This window comes from Diaphorina citri, unplaced genomic scaffold (assembly GCF_000475195.1).
Source record: "Diaphorina citri unplaced genomic scaffold, Diaci psyllid genome assembly version 1.1 scaffold2741, whole genome shotgun sequence".
Classification (NCBI taxonomy): domain Eukaryota; kingdom Metazoa; phylum Arthropoda; class Insecta; order Hemiptera; family Psyllidae; genus Diaphorina; species Diaphorina citri.
In genome coordinates, this window is record NW_007380158.1 from 1 (window position 1) to 17,786 (window position 17,786).

General features: G+C 40.3%; 4 protein-coding genes across 6 annotated transcripts in view; all 4 read left to right on the top strand.

The window, feature by feature from the left end:
* Positions 1–684: 684 nt before the first annotated feature.
* LOC103519464 (tRNA (guanine(37)-N1)-methyltransferase) lies at positions 685–5,427 on the top strand (the record flags this gene model as incomplete). The annotated part of the gene is made up of 4 exons (XM_026830956.1): positions 685–1,177; positions 1,997–2,385; positions 4,567–5,009; positions 5,123–5,427. Coding segments are annotated over 3 exons (1,239 nt in total), but the record flags the coding sequence as incomplete, so codon positions are not given.
* A 1,884-nt stretch (positions 5,428–7,311) lies between these two features.
* Positions 7,312–9,488, top strand: LOC103519465 (uncharacterized protein C8orf59 homolog). Of its 3 annotated transcripts, none has more exons than XM_017448215.2 (2): positions 7,312–7,539; positions 9,136–9,488. In XM_017448215.2, the coding sequence occupies exons 1-2, from the start codon at positions 7,438–7,440 to the stop codon at positions 9,358–9,360; spliced, it is 327 nt and encodes a 108-aa protein (XP_017303704.1). In that variant the 5' UTR covers positions 7,312–7,437; the 3' UTR covers positions 9,361–9,488. The 3 variants fall into 3 exon arrangements, with proteins under 3 accessions (XP_017303704.1, XP_017303703.1, XP_017303702.1); XM_017448214.2 differs by lacking the exon at positions 7,312–7,539 and adding an exon at positions 7,577–7,779; XM_017448213.2 differs by lacking the exon at positions 7,312–7,539 and adding an exon at positions 8,246–8,477.
* Positions 9,489–9,856: 368 nt separating this feature from the next.
* The window catches only part of LOC103519467 (FAD synthase), a 31,719-nt gene continuing 23,789 nt past the window's right edge, over positions 9,857–17,786 (top strand). Inside the window, exon 1 of the mRNA XM_026830957.1 lies at positions 9,857–10,222. The gene's annotated coding sequence lies outside the window, so the exon portion shown is untranslated. The remainder of the gene's footprint in view (positions 10,223–17,786) is intronic.
* LOC103519466 lies at positions 10,879–15,438 on the top strand. The gene is made up of 3 exons (XM_008484554.2): positions 10,879–11,593; positions 11,897–14,995; positions 15,166–15,438. Exons 1-2 carry the CDS (start codon positions 11,350–11,352, stop codon positions 14,971–14,973), a joined length of 3,321 nt encoding a protein of 1,106 aa, XP_008482776.2. The 5' UTR covers positions 10,879–11,349; the 3' UTR covers positions 14,974–14,995; positions 15,166–15,438.

Consider the following 17,786-nt stretch of genomic DNA (forward strand, 5'->3'; position numbering starts at 1 on the left):
TGCGTGCAAGCGGCGAAAGAACTTTTTGAGCGAAACCAGTTGCCTTTTGACGCGAGCAAGATGAAGTTCCATTTTGTGCGGGATGTGGCGCCTAATAAGGATATGTACAAGATAGTGGTGCAACTGGGCGAGGAGTACCTGGTGAATGATAAGAGGGGGGCGGAGGAGGAGGAAGAGGAGGGGAGAAAGAAGGCGAGGTTGGTGGAGGAGACGGAATAAGAGAGAAATAGAATAGAATATACCTTGTTTGTACTGCAAGAATGAGACTGAAAAGTCCCTTTACTTACTCCCACAGTCCAAACGAGGTCTTATAGTCAAAAATTCCAGGTCTATTACAAACATGACCTTTGAGTTGTAACTGGCCTGCAGACGCTCAGAATTTGTTTTCAAACCCTATAAATAATGGTGAAATCGTGTTGCAATTGGTAGCTCTCCGTAAAAGTAAAATCGTGTTTGAATCTTGATTTGCAAAACCCACAAAAATGACACTCCATTTGTAAGAGTAACACACTAAAATCCTAAAAAGAACGGTAAAACCTGCATTTCATTTTCGTGTGAGAAAGTTGTTTAAATCTTGATTTGCAAAACCCACAAAAATGACACTCCATTTGTAAGAGTAACACACTAAAATCCTAAAAAGAACGGTAAAACCTGTATTGCATTTTCGTGTGAGACAGTTACAAAGTAATTCAAAAGTTTGAAGACTTTGGTGAATTCAATGTCAAAGTGCTGGAAAATGCCAAGTTAACTGCTAAAGATTTCACTCACGCTGAAGTTCTACTGACTTACGACAATTTTAGTGCGGAAGATATTCTCAAAGCTATTCTTCCTGACAATGTAGCAATGTCGAGTTTCACAAGTGTTGGACACATTGTACATTGTAATCTACGAGAGGAACTGATAGAGCACAAATTCATTATTGGAAGAGTTCTACTCGACAAAGTCCCTTCTTGTGAAACAGTCGTAAACAAGGCTCACACAATTGACAACACATACAGGAATTTTCAAATGGAGCTTCTGGCTGGGAAGGATTGTATGGTTACAATGCATAAGGAGAATGGCTGCACATTCAAAATGGACTTCAGCAAGGTTTATTGGAACTCGAGACTGTCAACGGAACATGAGCGGGTGACCAAAGAAGTCAGAGAAGGAGATCTTGTCCTGGATGTGTTTGCAGGTGAGTGGTTTCTGTCATTTAAAACTCCCATTTCTTCATTTCTTTGGCCCCTAAGTCATCATTTGTTTAGACCAAAGTACATCACACTTATGTGGTCTATTCTATTCTATTCTTAAACTCCAGCCCTAGTAGCTCAGGGGTCAGGATTAGAACGTTGGTTCAGATTCCAGTAGCAACATGAAAATTTAGTATAGTGTGATTTTGAGACAAACATTATAATGTTATAGGTACATAAAGGTTCCCTAGGCTTAGGGAGGTTTCATAGTCATTGTATACTTACTTAAGTATGTTATCATTGAAAATTAATTAACCCTTTCAGTTCAATTTAAGTACTTAACCACTTGGTGACCGATCTTTTCCTATTCTAAACGGAACATGAGCGGGTGACTAAAGAAGTCAGAGAAGGAGATCTTGTCCTGGATGTGTTTGCAGGTGAGTGGTTTCCGTCATTTAAAGCTCCCATTTCTTCATTTCTTTGGCCCCTAAGTCATCATTTGTTTATGACCAAAGTACATCACACTTATGTGGTCTATTCTATTCTATTCTTAAACTCCAGCCCTAGTAGCTCAGGGGTCAGGATTAGAATGTTGGTTCAGATTCCAGTAGCAACATGAAAATTTAGTATAGTGTGATTTGGAGACAAACATTATAATGTTATAGGTACATAAAGGTTTCCTAGGCTTAGGGAGGTTTCATAGTTATTGTATACTTTAAGTATGTTATCATTGAAAATTAACCCTTTCAGTTCAATTTAAGTACTTAACCATTTGGTGACCGATCTTTTCCTATTCTAACACCTCATTCTCCTCCCCACCACAGGTGTCGGCCCGTTCTCAATTCCAGCCGCGCGGCGCGGCGCCATCGTAGCCGCCAACGACCTGAACCCCGACTCTTACGCCTGGCTGCAGGCGAGCATCCGCCTCAACGAGCGCCAAGTCAAAACCCCCATCAGCGCCACCCAGAAAGACGCACGGGACTTTCTCCAGACCGACGCCCGGGCTCATCTCGTCCGCTGGTCGCAGTCGGAGGGAAATTCAACCGGCGGGACCGCTGTCGCCCGCGTGATTATGAATCTGCCCGCGACGGCAGTTGAGTACGTGCGGTATCTGAAGGTTCTCACCCGCGAGGAGTTTGGGAAGCTGTCCCGCCCGCCTGTTCTCTACCTATATTGCTTCCTGCCCAAAATGGACTTGGAGACGAAGAAAAAGATCAAGAGCTATGACCCATCTTATGCGACCTTAATCAGGGGAATACGACGACTAAGTAGTGATGGGCCGAGTGAATGATTTTACTCGAGTGGACTCGAGTTTGACTTCACTCGAGTGCACTCGATTATTATTTTGTTCCACTCGAGTGGAAAAACTATTCATTGGGTTCTCTGACCCGAGTTCACTCGCGCACTCGCCACATATTATTGCAGCATACAGTTTCTATTCGAGTACAAATCTATTCGTCAGAAAAACTATTCGTTTGAACGAGTTGAATGATTCACTACCCCCCTCTCCCCTCTTGCCTCTTACTAGATGATGATGCAAGAAAGAGAACTGAAGAGGGGGAGGGGTATAGTGGTATACCCGTAATACCCGTATGCCGAGAGTTTCCGAACGAAAACCCGAATATCATCGATGATCTGCAATGCATACTATCCACTCGCTCGCCTACTCGAGTGAGAAATCGGCGCGGTGTAATTTCCAGGAATAAATATTCAACTCGATTAACTTCCACTCGAGTTACAACTCGAGTTGGAAAATAATCGAGTTGAAAAATCTCACTCGAGTCCCATCACTACTTGACTGAACCCTTTCCATGAACCCACAACCCACGCATTGTCAGTCCCGTGGTCGACTTACCGGTATCTCCCGTACCCTCGTGGACGTGCTCCAAGGGGTCTTCAATAAGGGTGGCGTCAGCTAGCGGGATCTTGCCTATATCGGGGACCAGGTGAAGACGACCGCTCGAACCCCTGGGGGAGAAGAAAAGGTGCTAAGGTTAGAGGTCAGCCACCCACTACTAGGTAGACCTGGCAGGCGAACCTGATCAGGTGCACCTATCAGGTCTACCTGATAGTGTGTGGGCTCATCAGGTATCAGGCTGTGATGAACGAAATTCCCTTCAATATTAAGGGAAAACTTTGAATTACATTTTTCTGACTCCTTATGAATTCACGTAACGTGACGTGACATGATGGTATTGTGTTTCTATCAAATGGGCATGAGATTGAGAAGTTCGCATCTGACTCACTGACTGAGTAGTTCACTGAAAAGAGTAGTTCATATAACTCACTATTAAACCACCTCTACCTGTCACCACCAATTACGCCATTGCGTTTGAATCTCTCCTGAATTTTCCGAGGCAAGGGATTAAAAGTTTCTCTTTTGCTAAGTTTAAACTGATTTAAGTCCCATTAATTGGATAGGATAGAATTCAAAGCCTATTAGAAAAAAAGAAAAGGTGTCACCCCTAATTTAAACTAAAAACGGACCTTCACAGAGCTTGCTATCCTTTTTAATTAAAATCCTTTCCAGATTTTTTTTTTTTTTTTTTTTTTTTTTTAAAATCAATTAGGTACTCTCACCTTTGTTCCACCCTTTATTTAATTCTGTCTTTATTAGTTTTTTTGTTAAGTTTGTTAATTTGTGTACCAACTCTTTAGTTTGTATTTTAAAATACATTTGTAAGGCTTAATTTTGTAACTTTCAATTTGTTTTCACTTTTTAATCTAGGTTTGATAGAGGGGACTTTAACTGCTAGGATCTTATCGTCCCAAGATCGAAGAGAGAAAGAGGACTAGATAGGAGAAAGCCAGCCGTTTCGAGAATGAACCTTACTTGTTTAGGATAATGCTCGCCCCGGGTGGGAATCAATTATCAAACCCACGACTAGCGCCTTCAGAGCCTTTACTAATAAATTTCAGAGCAGGTGGGCTATCTGCCAAGCTAACTAAGCGGGCGAAATCGAAAAGCATAGAAATCACGTTTTTTCCAAAGTGTATGTTCAGCTCAAAAGCAAGGCTGAACAAAACTTAAATTCTGCCAAGAATCGAACCCGGAACTCCCGTGTGCTAGACTAGTATTATGATCATTGATCAATTTGATCCTATTAAGGGGACATAGTCAGCCCAGTGGTAACGCGCTTGCTTACCAAGGTCCCGGGTTCGAATCCTTGAGTCGACAAAAGATTTGCATTCGCATCGCAAATATTTCAACGGGTTACTTACTGGTGTCTTGATGTTGACCCAGCACCTAAATGTGAAGTATTGCTCCTTTTTTCGCCCATCTGATGAGGGACGTACGACGGGAAGGACATGCTACGACACAGACCACACGGGTCTTAGGTAGCAGTGGTTTCATTGCTGTGAAATAAAAAGGGCAAAAAAAATGGCAAGAAAGATCAAGTGCGTGCAAGCGGCGAAAGAACTTTTTGAGCGAAACCAGTTGCCTTTTGACGCGAGCAAGATGAAGTTCCATTTTGTGAGGGATGTGGCGCCTAATAAGGATATGTACAAGATAGTGGTGCAACTGGGCGAGGAGTACTTGGTGAATGATAAGAGAGGGGCGGAGGAGGAGGAAGAGGAGGGGAGAAAGAAGGCGAGGTTGGTATTTGTGAGGGATGTGGCGCCTAATAAGGATATGTACAAGATAGTGGTGCAACTGGGCGAGGAGTACTTGGTGAATGATAAGAGAGGGGTGGAGGAGGAAGAAGAGGAGGGGAGAAAGAAGGCGAGGTTGGTAGAGGAGACGGAATGAGAGAGAAATGGAATAGAATATACCTTGTTTGTACTTCAAGAATGAGACTGAAAAGTCCCTTTACTTACTCCCACAGTCCAAACGAGGTCTTATAGAAAGAGGAGACGGAATAAGAGAGAAATAGAATAGAATATACCTTGTTTGTACTGCAAGAATGAGACTGAAAAGTCCCTTTACTTACTCCCGCAGTCCAAACGAGGTCTTATGTATAGAATAGAATAGAATATACCTTGTTTACCTATCCTGCTCGAATGAGACTAAAAAGCCCCTTTACCCCAGCAGTCTAAACAAGGTCTCGTGTATTTTATGGGTTTAGCATTGTACAATGCATGTTTATTACAATAGACCTTGCTTAATTATAAAAAAAAAGAAAAAAAATAATAATAATGAGAAGAAGAAAAGAGAAATAAATTAAAATAAAGAAATAGTATGTACGTATTTGGTACAGAAGAAGTGTAAATTTTAGATAGCGGGGAGAGATTCGAGTGCCTTTGTTATGCCAGCCACTCACGCGCAGATGGTCTGACAGACCCAGGTCTGACATACAATCGGAACATAATGGGTATTAAGCTATTTAGATAGGCGTGTGTAAATTTACATGAGGTCAATAGACTTCCGCACCAATTTTGGAAGATCTGTGTAATTGTGTACACTTAGGTAAATCGCTTTGAAAGATTGGAATCATTTCCTTTTTTTTTTTTTTTTTTTTTTTTTACACCTTGAAATCAGGAGGGCGTGATTTCAATCCCAGCCGAGGCAGGTGCTTGCTAAGCTGGCTTGCTTTTTATTATTATTTTATTTATTTTTAATCACGGTTGGTCCAGTGGTAACGCGCTTGCTTGCCATGCAGAAGGTCCCGGGTTCGAATCTAAAATAAAATAGTAACTTCCTTTTTCCTTTCTTTTGAATTGGTTTGATTTTAGACAATACCAGAGACTATTCAAAATTAGAGGAGAATCAAAATGCAATAATAAAATAAGTACCTTACTGACAGAAGTTGAGTGATAAATATGAAAATTGTGAATTAAATTAATTTGAATTAGGTAGTTCATTCAATTACCTGTCATGTGTTTTTCTCCGGAAAATTGACGGGTGCCATTTTCAAAACTTTTTTCGCTAGAACCAACGGTTTTCGCGATATTTGCAAAAAAAAACTAGGTCTTTTTACCAGGAACACGAAAGTGGTGGTGCAAATTTTGTCCAGAAAACCATAAAGCCAAAGGCAGACTCTTCGCATTGTATTCTTACATCTTGGTTTGTGTCGATTAAGAAATATTGTGATGTTCAGTGGTGAATGTACAAATGTCCACCAAGAACTATGGTTTCCAAAATGGTGCTTTTGACTTGATCTGTGCTTAGTTGACTCTTTGTCCAAATTCGATTTTACTTTATCTTGAATTCCTGATTTCGTTCTTTCAAACAAGTAAGTTTTTTTTCGGGCCCAGCTTGTTATCATTAATATTAATTACTTTCACCCTTGTTCCACCCTTTATTTAATTCTGTTTTCATTAGTTTACATATGTTAAGTTTGTAATTTTGTGTACCAACTCTCTAGTTCGTATTTTTAAATACATTTGTATTTTGTAAGGCTTCATTTTGTAACTTTGAAATTGTGTTTTTAGTCTAGGTTTGATAGAAGGGACTTTAACTTCTAAGGTCTTATCGTCCCGAGAGCGAAGAGAGAAACAGGACTAGATAGAACCAGCCATTCCGATAATGAACCGTATCTGTTTATTTTGTTTTATTTTTACCAATTAACGGGGTACACCCCAGTTTACAAGATTAAATATTAAAAATAAAAATTACAATAAAGTTCTTCCCGGTCGGGAATCGAACCCGCAACGTAGCGTTTACCTCAAGCTAACTAGGCTGGCGAAATCCAAAATCTAACACTTAGCGCAAGCGCAGGGCCGAAAAAACTTCTATTCTGACGGGAATCGAACCCGAACCTCCCGTTTGCTAGACTAGTGTTATGATCAATTATATCCCAAGGGGGCACGGTTAGCCCAGTTGTAACGCGCTGGCTTACCATACAAAAGGTCCCGGGTTCTAATCCTTGAGTCGACAAAAGATTTGCATTCGCATTGCAAATATTTTAACGGGTTACTTTCTGGTGTCTTGATGTTGACCCAGCACCTAAATGTGAAGTATTTCTCCTCTTTTCGCCCATCTGATGAGGGACATACTACGGGAAGGACATGCTACGACACAGACCACACGAGTCTAATGTAGCAGTTTCATTGGTACGAAATAAAAAGGGCCAAAAAAAATGGCAAGGTAAATCTTCACCCCCGACAAAGTGACGTGTTCGAATCTTCCAATTCTGTAAATTATTCTGTTGTTTAATTTTGTGTTCCTCTTTTTGTGATTGTGATTTAATTTTGCTGTGATGTGATTTAATTTTCCAGATTCTAAATAACTAAAAAATCCAAACTATTCTAAATTTCTCCGGATAAGAACTAGTGAACTTTTAAGTTCCCAATTGAAAATCCTCCTTCTAAACGTGGCTACCAAATGGGAAAAAACAAGACCAGACAGAACGTCTTCAAGGTAGCGGGGTCGAGGTGCTTGAAGGCGAAGAATAAAGCGAAGGCCGTCACCTCACAGCTGAAGAAGGTTAGTACTTAAAGGGTTGATTTAATTTTCCAGATTCTAAATAACTAAAAAATCCAAACTATTCTAAATTTCTCCGGATAAGAACTAGTGAACTTTTAAGTTCCCGATTGAAATCCCCCTTCTAAACGTGGCTACCAAATGGGAAAAAACAAGACCAGACAGAACGTCTTCAAGGTAGCCGGATCGAGGTGCTTAAAGGCGAAGAATAAAGCGAAGGCCGTCACCTCACAGCTGAAGAAGGTTAGTACTTAAAGGGCTAGAAATGTTAGTGATAATAATGAGTAATATCAATAACGTATTTGAAGGGCTAGAAAGGTTTGGTATTTATTGATTTTTTAGAGGGATAATTTTTTTTGAGCCAGGGCTGATGGATTTTCAAGAGGTTTGATAGAGGGAACTGTAACTGCTAAGGTCTTATCGTCCCGAAAGCGAAGAGGATGAGCTAGGAGAAAGCCAGCCTTTCCAAGAACAAACCTTACCTGTTTAAGATACAGTTTGCCCAGGGCAGAAATCAAACTAGCTACTTGCCGCTTACAAGGCGTGCTAGCTTCCAAGCTAACTACCCTGGCAAATTAGATGGGTTTTTTTCGACAAGGAGCTTTAACATGTTTTTGAATGTCGTTACTCAGAAACACCCAATTCTGTAAATTATTCTGTTATTTAATTTTGTGTTCCTCTTTTTGTGATTGTGATTTAATTTTGCTGTGATGTGATTTAATTTTGCAGATTCTAAATAACTAAAAATCCAAACTATTCTAAATTAAACATCCCCGGATAAGAACTAGTGAACTTTTACGTTCCCAATTGAAAATCCCCCTTCTAAACGTGGCTACCAAATGGGAAAAAACAAGACCAGACAGAACGTCTTCAAGGTAGCCGGATCGAGGTGCTTGAAGGCGAAGAATAAAGCGAAGGCCGTCACCTCACAGCTGAAGAAGGTTAGTACTTAAAGGACTAGAAATGTTAGTGATAATAATGAGTAATATGCACCATAATAAATTAAAATAAAAAATGAGTAATATCAATAACGTACTTAAAGGGCTAGAAAGGTTTGGTATTTATTGATTTTTTAGAGGGATAATTTTTTTTGAGCCAGGGCTGATGGATTTTCAAGAGGTTTGATAGAGGGAACTATAACTGCTAAGGTCTTATCGTCCCGAAAGCGAAGAGGATGAGCTAGGAGAAAGCCAGCCTTTCCAAGAACAAACCTTATCTGTTTAAGATACAGTTTGCCCAGGGCAGAAATCAAACTAGCAACTTGCCGCTTACAAGGCGTGCTACCTTCCAAGCTAACTACCCTGGCAAATTAGATGGGTTTTTTTCGACAAGGAGCTTTAACATGTTATTGAATGTCGTTACTCAGAAACTTAAAGTAACTCTTTTTTATTCAATTCCTCCCCAGATTTCCAAGAACATCGTCCAGTCGAAAACGGAGGAAATTAACCAACAGTTGAAATCCCTCGACACCATCGTAAGACAAAGCGAACCCAAGCCAAAACCCCCTACTGGTGTGAAACCAGCTGCGAAATCTAACGAAGAGCTCGTGGCAAACCTCAGAAACTTAAAGTAACTCTTTTTTATTCAATTCCTCCCCAGATTTCCAAGAACATCGTCCAGTCGAAAACGGAGGAAATCAACCAACAGTTGAAATCCCTCGACACCATCGTAAGACAAAGCGAACCCAAGCCAAAACCCCCTACTGGTGTGAAACCAGCTGTGAAATCTAACGAAGAGCTCGTGGCAAAATATGAGAGTGAAATGAAAAAGGCAGAAGAAACTCTGGATGGATTGGCTAGCTTCAATGTGACTGGAGACAAATAACGCGACGAAGGCGACCTCTGGGGATATTTCCTGAAGCTCAATTATTTATCTAAGTAAAATAATAATGAGAATAATAAAATAAATACAAAATCATAAAATAATTTGTAATTTATAATCAATAGGGCAAATAACAAAAGCATACAATTTTAACAACAAGACACCATCGTTTAAGGCAATGTGACTGGAGACAAATAACGCGACGAAGGCGACCTCTGGGGATATTTCCTGAAGCTCAATTATTTATCTAAGTAAAATAATAATAAGAATAATAAAATAAATACAAAATCATAAAATAATTTGTAATTTACAATCAATATGGCAAATAACAAAAGCATACAATTTTAACAACAAGACACCATCGTTTAAGACAGTTTATTCACGGAACAATTTAAACTCGAAAAATAATTTGAAAACTTGTAATCCTTTCTAATAGGTAATAAACTAGTTCTCCGGATAATTAATTAAACTTTTTAGAGAGAAAAAAAAACTGGTTTATTCACGGAACAATTTAAACTCGAAAAATAATTTGAAAACTTGTAATCCTTTCTAATAGGTAATAAACTAGTTCTCCGGATAATAATTAAACTTTTTAGAGAGAAAAAAACTTACTTGTTTGAAAACTTTTTAGAGAGAAAAAAACTTGTTTGAAAGAACGAAATCAGGAATTCAAGATAAAGTAAAATCGAATTTTGAGAACTTGGACAAAGAGTCAACTAAGCACAGATCAAGTCAAAAGCACCATTTTGGAAACCATAGTTCTTGGTAGACATTTGTACATTCACCACTGAACATCACAATATTTCTTAATCGACACAAACCAAGATGTAAGAATACAATGCGAAGAGTCTGCCTTTTGTCACGTGTGAGTATTTATGTGTTGTATATTTTTGTGTCTTGTTTTTAGTTTTGGCGTTCAAAATACGCGATTCAGTCTTAGTGCTTGGCCTAGTTGGTTTTTGCTTAATCTTTTTTGTGGTCTTGGCGTTTGTGTAGATGTTTTTTGTGTTGTAGAGTTTTTAGAGTTGTATTTTTTGGGTTTGAGCTGGCCTAGTTGGTTTTTGCTTAATCTTTTTTGTGGTCTTGGCGTTTGTGTAGATGTTTTTTGTGTTGTAGAGTTTTTAGAGTTGTATTTGTTGGGTTTGAGCTTAGATTCCCTTTTTCCTCATCAGGGTTAAATGATAAGCTAGACAATAAGTCTTTGCAGTTAGAAGAAGTCATTTCCAAGTTCACTGATCATTTTGTTCCGAAATACACTGGTTCGAAACCACCATCATACACAACGGTTTGAGCTTAGATTCCCTTTTTACTCATCAGGGTGCATTTTTCGTAGTAGTTTTTGTTTGCATGCTCTCTTTGTGTCTTTCTTTCCCCTTTTCATAACTTTTTTGCGTTTGGGAAAATAGCTTTTGCAAAAAAATAAGGTAATAGCTTTTAGAAACGAGTAATTTCTTCGCTTGTTACTGAAACTTTCAAATCGAAAGTTGTGAAACCTATTGGGAAAAAGTCGTCCCTTTTTACTCATCAGGGTGCATTTTTCGTAGTAGTTTTTGTTTGCATGCTCTCTTTGTGTCTTTCTTTCCTTTTCATAACTTTTTTGCGTTTGGGAAAATAGATTTTGCAAAAAAATAAGGTAATAGCTTTTAGAAACGAGTAATTTCTTTGCTTGTTACTGAAACTTTCAAATCGAAAGTTGTGAAACCTATTGGGAAAAAGTCAAAAATTCCAGGTCTATTACAAACATGACCTTTGAGTTGTAACTGGCCTGCAGACGCTCAGAATTTGTTTTCAAACCCTATAAAATAATAATGGTGAAATCGTGTTGCAATTGGTAGCTCTCCGTAAAAGTAAAATCGTGTTTGAATCTTGATTTGCAAAACCCACAAAAATGACACTCCATTTGTAAGAGTAACACACTAAAATCCTAAAAAGAACGGTAAAACCTGCATTTCATTTTCGTGTGAGAAAGTTGGAAAATCTCCCCGGGCTACAATGCAAAGCTCAAAACCCCCCATTGACGGTCGTCGTAGAAGCAACGCTACCCTTGGTCCCTCCGTTGAGGAAGCACAAGACCTGTACAGAGCTAGACATCACAGGACAGGAAATAGCGACGAAACGGAAAGACCTGAACAATATGGAGATATGGATAGAACTCCTAGAAACGTTGAGGACTCTGGTAGACAGCGAAGAACAACTGAGGATTATGTTGAAATGGACAGGACTTCCAGAAGAGAAGTTTGTTTAAAATTAGAAAGCTGAATTCTGTGATGGACTACAATGATGCCTGCCTTGTTACCAATAGTGTTGGGCTAAATGAAATTGACATAAAAGATAAACCACAGGATACCATTGCTACTGATAATAAAGAATATAATGTAGAGGGACACAAAGTTAAATACAACTACACGTTGAGGACTCTGGTAGACAGCGAAGAACAACTGAGGATTATGTTGAAATGGACAGGACTCCCAGAAGAGAAGTTGAAAATGCTGGCAGACAACGAAGAACAACTGAACAGTACGGACAAATAGAAGAGAAGTTGAAAATGCTGGTAGACAAGGAAGAACAACTGAACAGTACGGACAAATGGACAGAACACCTAGAAATACTGAGGAAGGCGGTAGACAACAGAAGAAAGTTGAGGAATATGCTGAAATGGACAGAACTCCCAGAAGAGAAGTTGAAAATGCTGGCAGACAAGGAAGAACAACTGACCAGTATGGACAAACGGACAGAACACCTAGAAATACTGAGGAAGGTGGAAGACAACAAAAGAAAGTTGAGGAATATGCTGAAATGGACAGAACTCCCAGGAGAGACTTTGAAGACGCTGGCAGACATCGAAGGAGAGCAGAAGACTATGGTGGTAGTTTGCGAAGAAATGAAGAGCTTGGTAGTCCAAGGGAGATATTTATCACTGGCAGTCTAAGAAGAGAGGTGCAGAGGCCTGGATTCGTAGGAACTGTAGGAAGTGCAGGTAGTGAAATGAACATAAACACAAGAGAAATGAACATAAATACAAGGGCAGGTAGTGAGATGAACATAAATTCAAGGCCAGGGCATGAGATGTTGACTACAAGAGCGGGCAGTGAACTAAACTTAAAGGCGCGCAGCGACCTCAACATAAATACAAGGGCTCGTAGTGAGATGCACATTAACACTGATACGAATGACGAGCGTGCCCCCCAGGACCACTATTGTTCTTCCTGCGAAGAAGACGACTTGAACGAGTCACTTATGACGACCACGACGACAAATTCGTCCGACCTGACAGCCACTTGCTCCTCAGGATCCAACTCCATAGCGCAGGAATGCTGGGAGAACGACATCGCGCCTGACGGAAGCCTCTTGTATATCTCGTGTTACTATAGCAACCCGAATTACGATGGGAGCGAGATTTTGAACCGGATTCAGCGGCAACAGCAGACGCAGGGGCCGGAGACTGAGCGGTCGGAGAACCGCATCATCAAACTGATCCGGAAAAAGAGTCTGAAGAAGTCCTCCTCCGCGAAGACGAAGAAGCTTAACATCGAAATCCCTTCAGCCACGGTAAAGAAGTTGAAGAGCTACATCCCCTGTGGGGACCCGCGGGATGTGAGCTACCAGATGAGCCAGAATATGAACCTCGGACGCCGCGCCACATTGAGCGAGATCAAGCTCGGCTTGCAGTTGGACGAAGCCGGGGACCAGCTACGTGTGGTAGATATTATACCGGACTCTAGCGCCTATAACAGCAAGCTGGTACAGATGAATGATATCCTACTGTGTGTGAATGATAGGCCGGTTAGTAAGCACAATATCAATGAGATACTGAGCACTGTTCTGCACCCTGGTGTCGGGCAGGTCCGGTTGAAGGTACAGGCGACTAAAAGTAAGCACGAGCTCGCGAGAGACAAACATCAGTACAAATCCAAGCTCGTCATGGAAATCCTGAACGGTATCGATAGCACGGATAGAACAGACATGTGTCTGGTGTACGTCAACGGGAATGGTATCCAGTACAAGTACCCGGCTGAGAACAATAACCTCATCAACAGCTTTGGATTGTTCCTGACGCTGAACAATTTGTTTAACAACGCGCCCGTGTATTCGTCAACACGCAGTGTGGAATGCGACTCGCATGTTGTGTTCACGCGTGACAAACAGTATAAGAATTCGACGAGTCCCAATTTGCTGCTCGTGGGCTTCCCTCAGCAGCAGTTCAGCACCTACGAGTTGTGTCTCAAAATGAACAAGCTTATCGTACGTTGCGTCAAGTTTCTACATGGCTACGATCTCGATTCTGTGTTCACGCAGAATTCCGCTAGTTTGAACCGCCTGTTTTCGTTTCTCTTCAATCGCCTGCTTGTCACGCAAGGTGATTTCGGAGCTGACAAAGTGTCGAATGAAGAGTATATTAAACTGTGCAACCCGGGACCGGGAGAACCCGATGGAAGGTCTGAGAACACGCGTTCAGTCGTGAATGATGAAGAGGCTACCACGGAACCTAGAGTTCCCGACGCGGAAAACGAAAACAAAAGCGACGCGTTCACATTCCCATTGCCGCGGAAACTCGCGCTGAACGCAGAACTGGACGCTCAGATTAACGACGCCCTGGGTGAACTCGAAGCGAACGATACGTACGAGGATGACGTGAAGAATTTCATCACCATCGGGACCATCCTGTATTACAAGCAGTACCTGGTGACCTCCCACGCGAATCAGAAAGACTTGGAGTCGGTACACAGTGCGCTGTTCTGTCACGGACTCTTACACTTGAACGGTCGCGAGAGAAATATCAAAAATGTCATCCTCTGGAAACGCGTCCACCCCAAAACCCACCTGATTGACAATCTCTACTATAACAACAGCCTGAAAGCGGAGAACACCTACTATTTGCTTGTCTACGGGCGGAGCAACTTCCTACTGTGTACGCTCCTTGAGAGTAACTACTTCACAAATCCCCAGCTCAACCCGGTCGTTCAGCCGGACGTGAAACTTATCAAACACGCTGAAGAGATCGTCAACTTTCTCATCAGCACTCGGAACATTAGCTACTTGAATAAGGAGATCCATCGGCTGCGAGTCAACAGCTCGGAAAACCAAATCGAGATCCGGTCTTCGGACTGGATGGAAAGTCTCTCGCTCAGCGGAAGCTACCCGTCTCATTCGACCCTCACGGACGAGGACTATGACTTTCGCAAACCGGGCGAGGTGAGCACCGCCCTCCCGGTGCGTCTGCTCGCGAATAGCATACTCTTTTACTACGCGCACGTTAACCGCCAAGACGGGGTCCTGTTTTCGCCTGAGCGGAAACGGAGCAGCCCGCACGACAACCTCGTGTTCGCCAAATTCCAAACGATCGTGTACAAGATGGAAAAGGTCTTCCGGAACTACGCGAAGTTTAAGAAGCTCAACTCCGCGTTGCACAGTAAACCGGTGAAGTTGAATCGAACGCTGATCTGTGTTAAAGAGTCCGGGGTGTGTTTCCAGGTGGGAGATGGGAAGTATTGGGCAATAGGTCGGTTGTATAACAATGTTAATCAGGTGTACGTGTGTTATGAGGATAGGAATGAGAGTGTGCTGTCGCAGAATATGATTGAGATTATGTTCAAGCTGTTTCTGAGCTATTCGTGAACTCACTCTTGGATTCTTGTATATTCTTTTTTGGTAACTTTTTCATCATCAATATGAATTCCGTTTTCGTCAATCACATGACCAAGGAATTTTACTTTAGACACATTGAATATGTGCTGTCGCAGAATATGATTGAGATTATGTTCAAGCTGTTTCTGAGCTATTCGTGAACTCACTCTTGGATTCTTGTATATTCTTTTTTGGTAAATGAATACAAAACAGAGACCTTAAGATCTAATATTATTTAACAAAGGAAGAAGAGTTATTCGTGAATGAGAAACGGACTCTCATTGTAATTGTAATTTTTATTTGACATTTTAAGTATACATATTTTTCATATAGGTTAAATAAATTTCAAATTGAGTTTGCTGGTGGTCATAATTTGTAATTTCTTTTTTGGCAAATAAAATACGGCTGTCGGCTAAATAGTCTAGGAAACGAAGACGTTTTCCCGGAAAATGCGTTCAATGTACATGCTGTTCACTTCTCATTCTCCTATGCATTTAGCATAGGGAAAATGCATGTAAAAAGTGTAACAATGTTTTTGGAGCCTCACAAGTTGGCCAGTTGACATTTATGTACAAAAAAATATGTCATCTAATGTGTTTTTCTACACTCTTTAATACGGCTGTCGGCTAAATAGTCTAGGAAACGAAGACGTTTTCCCGGAAAATGCGTTCAATGTACATGCTGTTCACTGTTGTGAAAGAAGAACTAATATACTAAAAAAATGTGAATGAAAAAGTATAAAACTCAAGACTCAAGTAAAATTCTTTGTATGGGTGGTTTGGATTCAAAGGAATTTTAAAAAGTCAAATTGGAAAGGTAATGGAAAAATAAATGTAATAGAAAAGTAAAAAGTGAATTACTAGATCCTCGGGAATATTTAAATTTATAATAAAATAATATCATCAACCTCAGTGGTTTAAAGGTTAGCTCAGTGGATGGCGGATGAGGAGGTTGGTGATTCGATAGCATAGTGTATCAATAGAGGAACGAAACACAATTAACTTTCCAGTTAAAGAACAATAATATTTTTCTAATGATCTTGATCTAATCTGATGCATTGATTTTTCTTGATCTCGGATTTTCTCTTCGAATTTAGGTTTTATTATCCAGCTTGAAAAGTAAAAAGTGTGCATAATAAATAATTCAATTTTCATTACGGATAAAGGAGCTAATTTAAATAAGTAAAATTGAAAATGTAGGTATTTCCATTTAAGTAATAATAATAATAATAGTGTTTATTTATACTGCTCGCATAGGATTGAAAAGTCCCTTTACTCCAGCAGTAGGCTACTACTACTACTACTGTGGTCAAATTCTCAATTTATGTTGAGGATAAAATTCCATACCTCGGCTGGGATTGAACCCACGCCCTCCTGTTTACCAGGCGAGCGCCTTGACCACTACACCACCGAGGCAGGTGGTGTAGTACCTGCCTCGTAGGCCCCGTTTCAATGTAACTTATTCGAAAATCGACTTTTTTTTCTAATGTCTCCAAAATCCTGCAAAGCGTATTTCTTCTCTAAACAGATGGTCAACCAATACTTTGCAGGAGGTAGTTTTTGTTTCCCTTATAGTCTGGATTTGATAACGTCACTAGGTTAGTAGACCGTAAGAAAAGTAGTGCTATTACTGATTGATGGAATTGTGTGATTGTGTACACGTAAACTGCATGTTAGCAGTCAGTGTTTACGAGTAGTGATGTAATGATAGTTATTTTAGAGTAACGTTTCGTCTGTTGTAGTTACAGTTACACCTTTGTAAATTTATACTGTCGTCTAAAGGTCCCTTCCCACTTGTCCTTCAAAAAAAAAGTCGTGATAAACATTTTTAAGTAATTTTGCTCCACACAATTGAAAATTCCTTTTTTTACATAATCAAAACTGAAGTGGATAAAATTATGATAATCCACTTGTAAAATAATGTTTGGTAGAGAGGACTTTAAAATTTGAAGGACTTTGAAATTTAAGTTAATTTTAATGTTTAGGGAAAGTGCATGTGTATGTTATATTATGTTAAATATATTTATTTTCAATAAAATTTGATTATATTAATCTTTCGTTTTTAGCCCGTCCTTCCTTTATTTACTTTTATAAAACCCGTTTTTTTTTTTTTAGAAACGGTAACCGGTCCCGTCATACTTCGTCCTTAAAGAATTGACGATCCATGTAATCAGTGGTTTAGTACTACTAATACTTGGTACTGCATTGTTCCAGACGAGTGGATACTTCTAATAGGAGGTATTCAAAATTAGACAAGTACAAGCCGACGGTACTGTCTGACGTTACTCAGTTAGTGGCTCACGAAGGCAAGAGCTGTCTTCACCGTTCGTAGCTTACCTTATCTCAGAGGGACTCAACTGAGTGTTGAGCAGCCTAATACATTGTTACGTGCAAACGATACAGAACTGGTCTGCCAGTAAGAGATATGTCTTAGCTGGCAACATTCTACTAGGGACGTCGACGATATGATCCCACTGGAGTCCGTCAGGCTAGGATACAACCCATAGACTCAGCCTAGCCAGGTCGCGAACTTGTCTATTCTCGGTTTGCTGTGAAAATAATACCTGCCAAAAGAAAATCATACGGGTCGGATCAATCACCAAGAGAGAAAATCCTAAAGCCCTGCATTCGTGAATCGTCAATATTTAAGGGGAGGTAGTTTGGAGGAGCTACCGTTTTTATAAATTTTTTTTCGTCGTGCCAATAGGGTCACCATTACGAACGACAGTATCTTCCAGGTTCCAAGCTACGGGTGGTAGCTGTTGTGCCAGCACCACTTTTGAGAATCCATATTTTTTTTTTTTT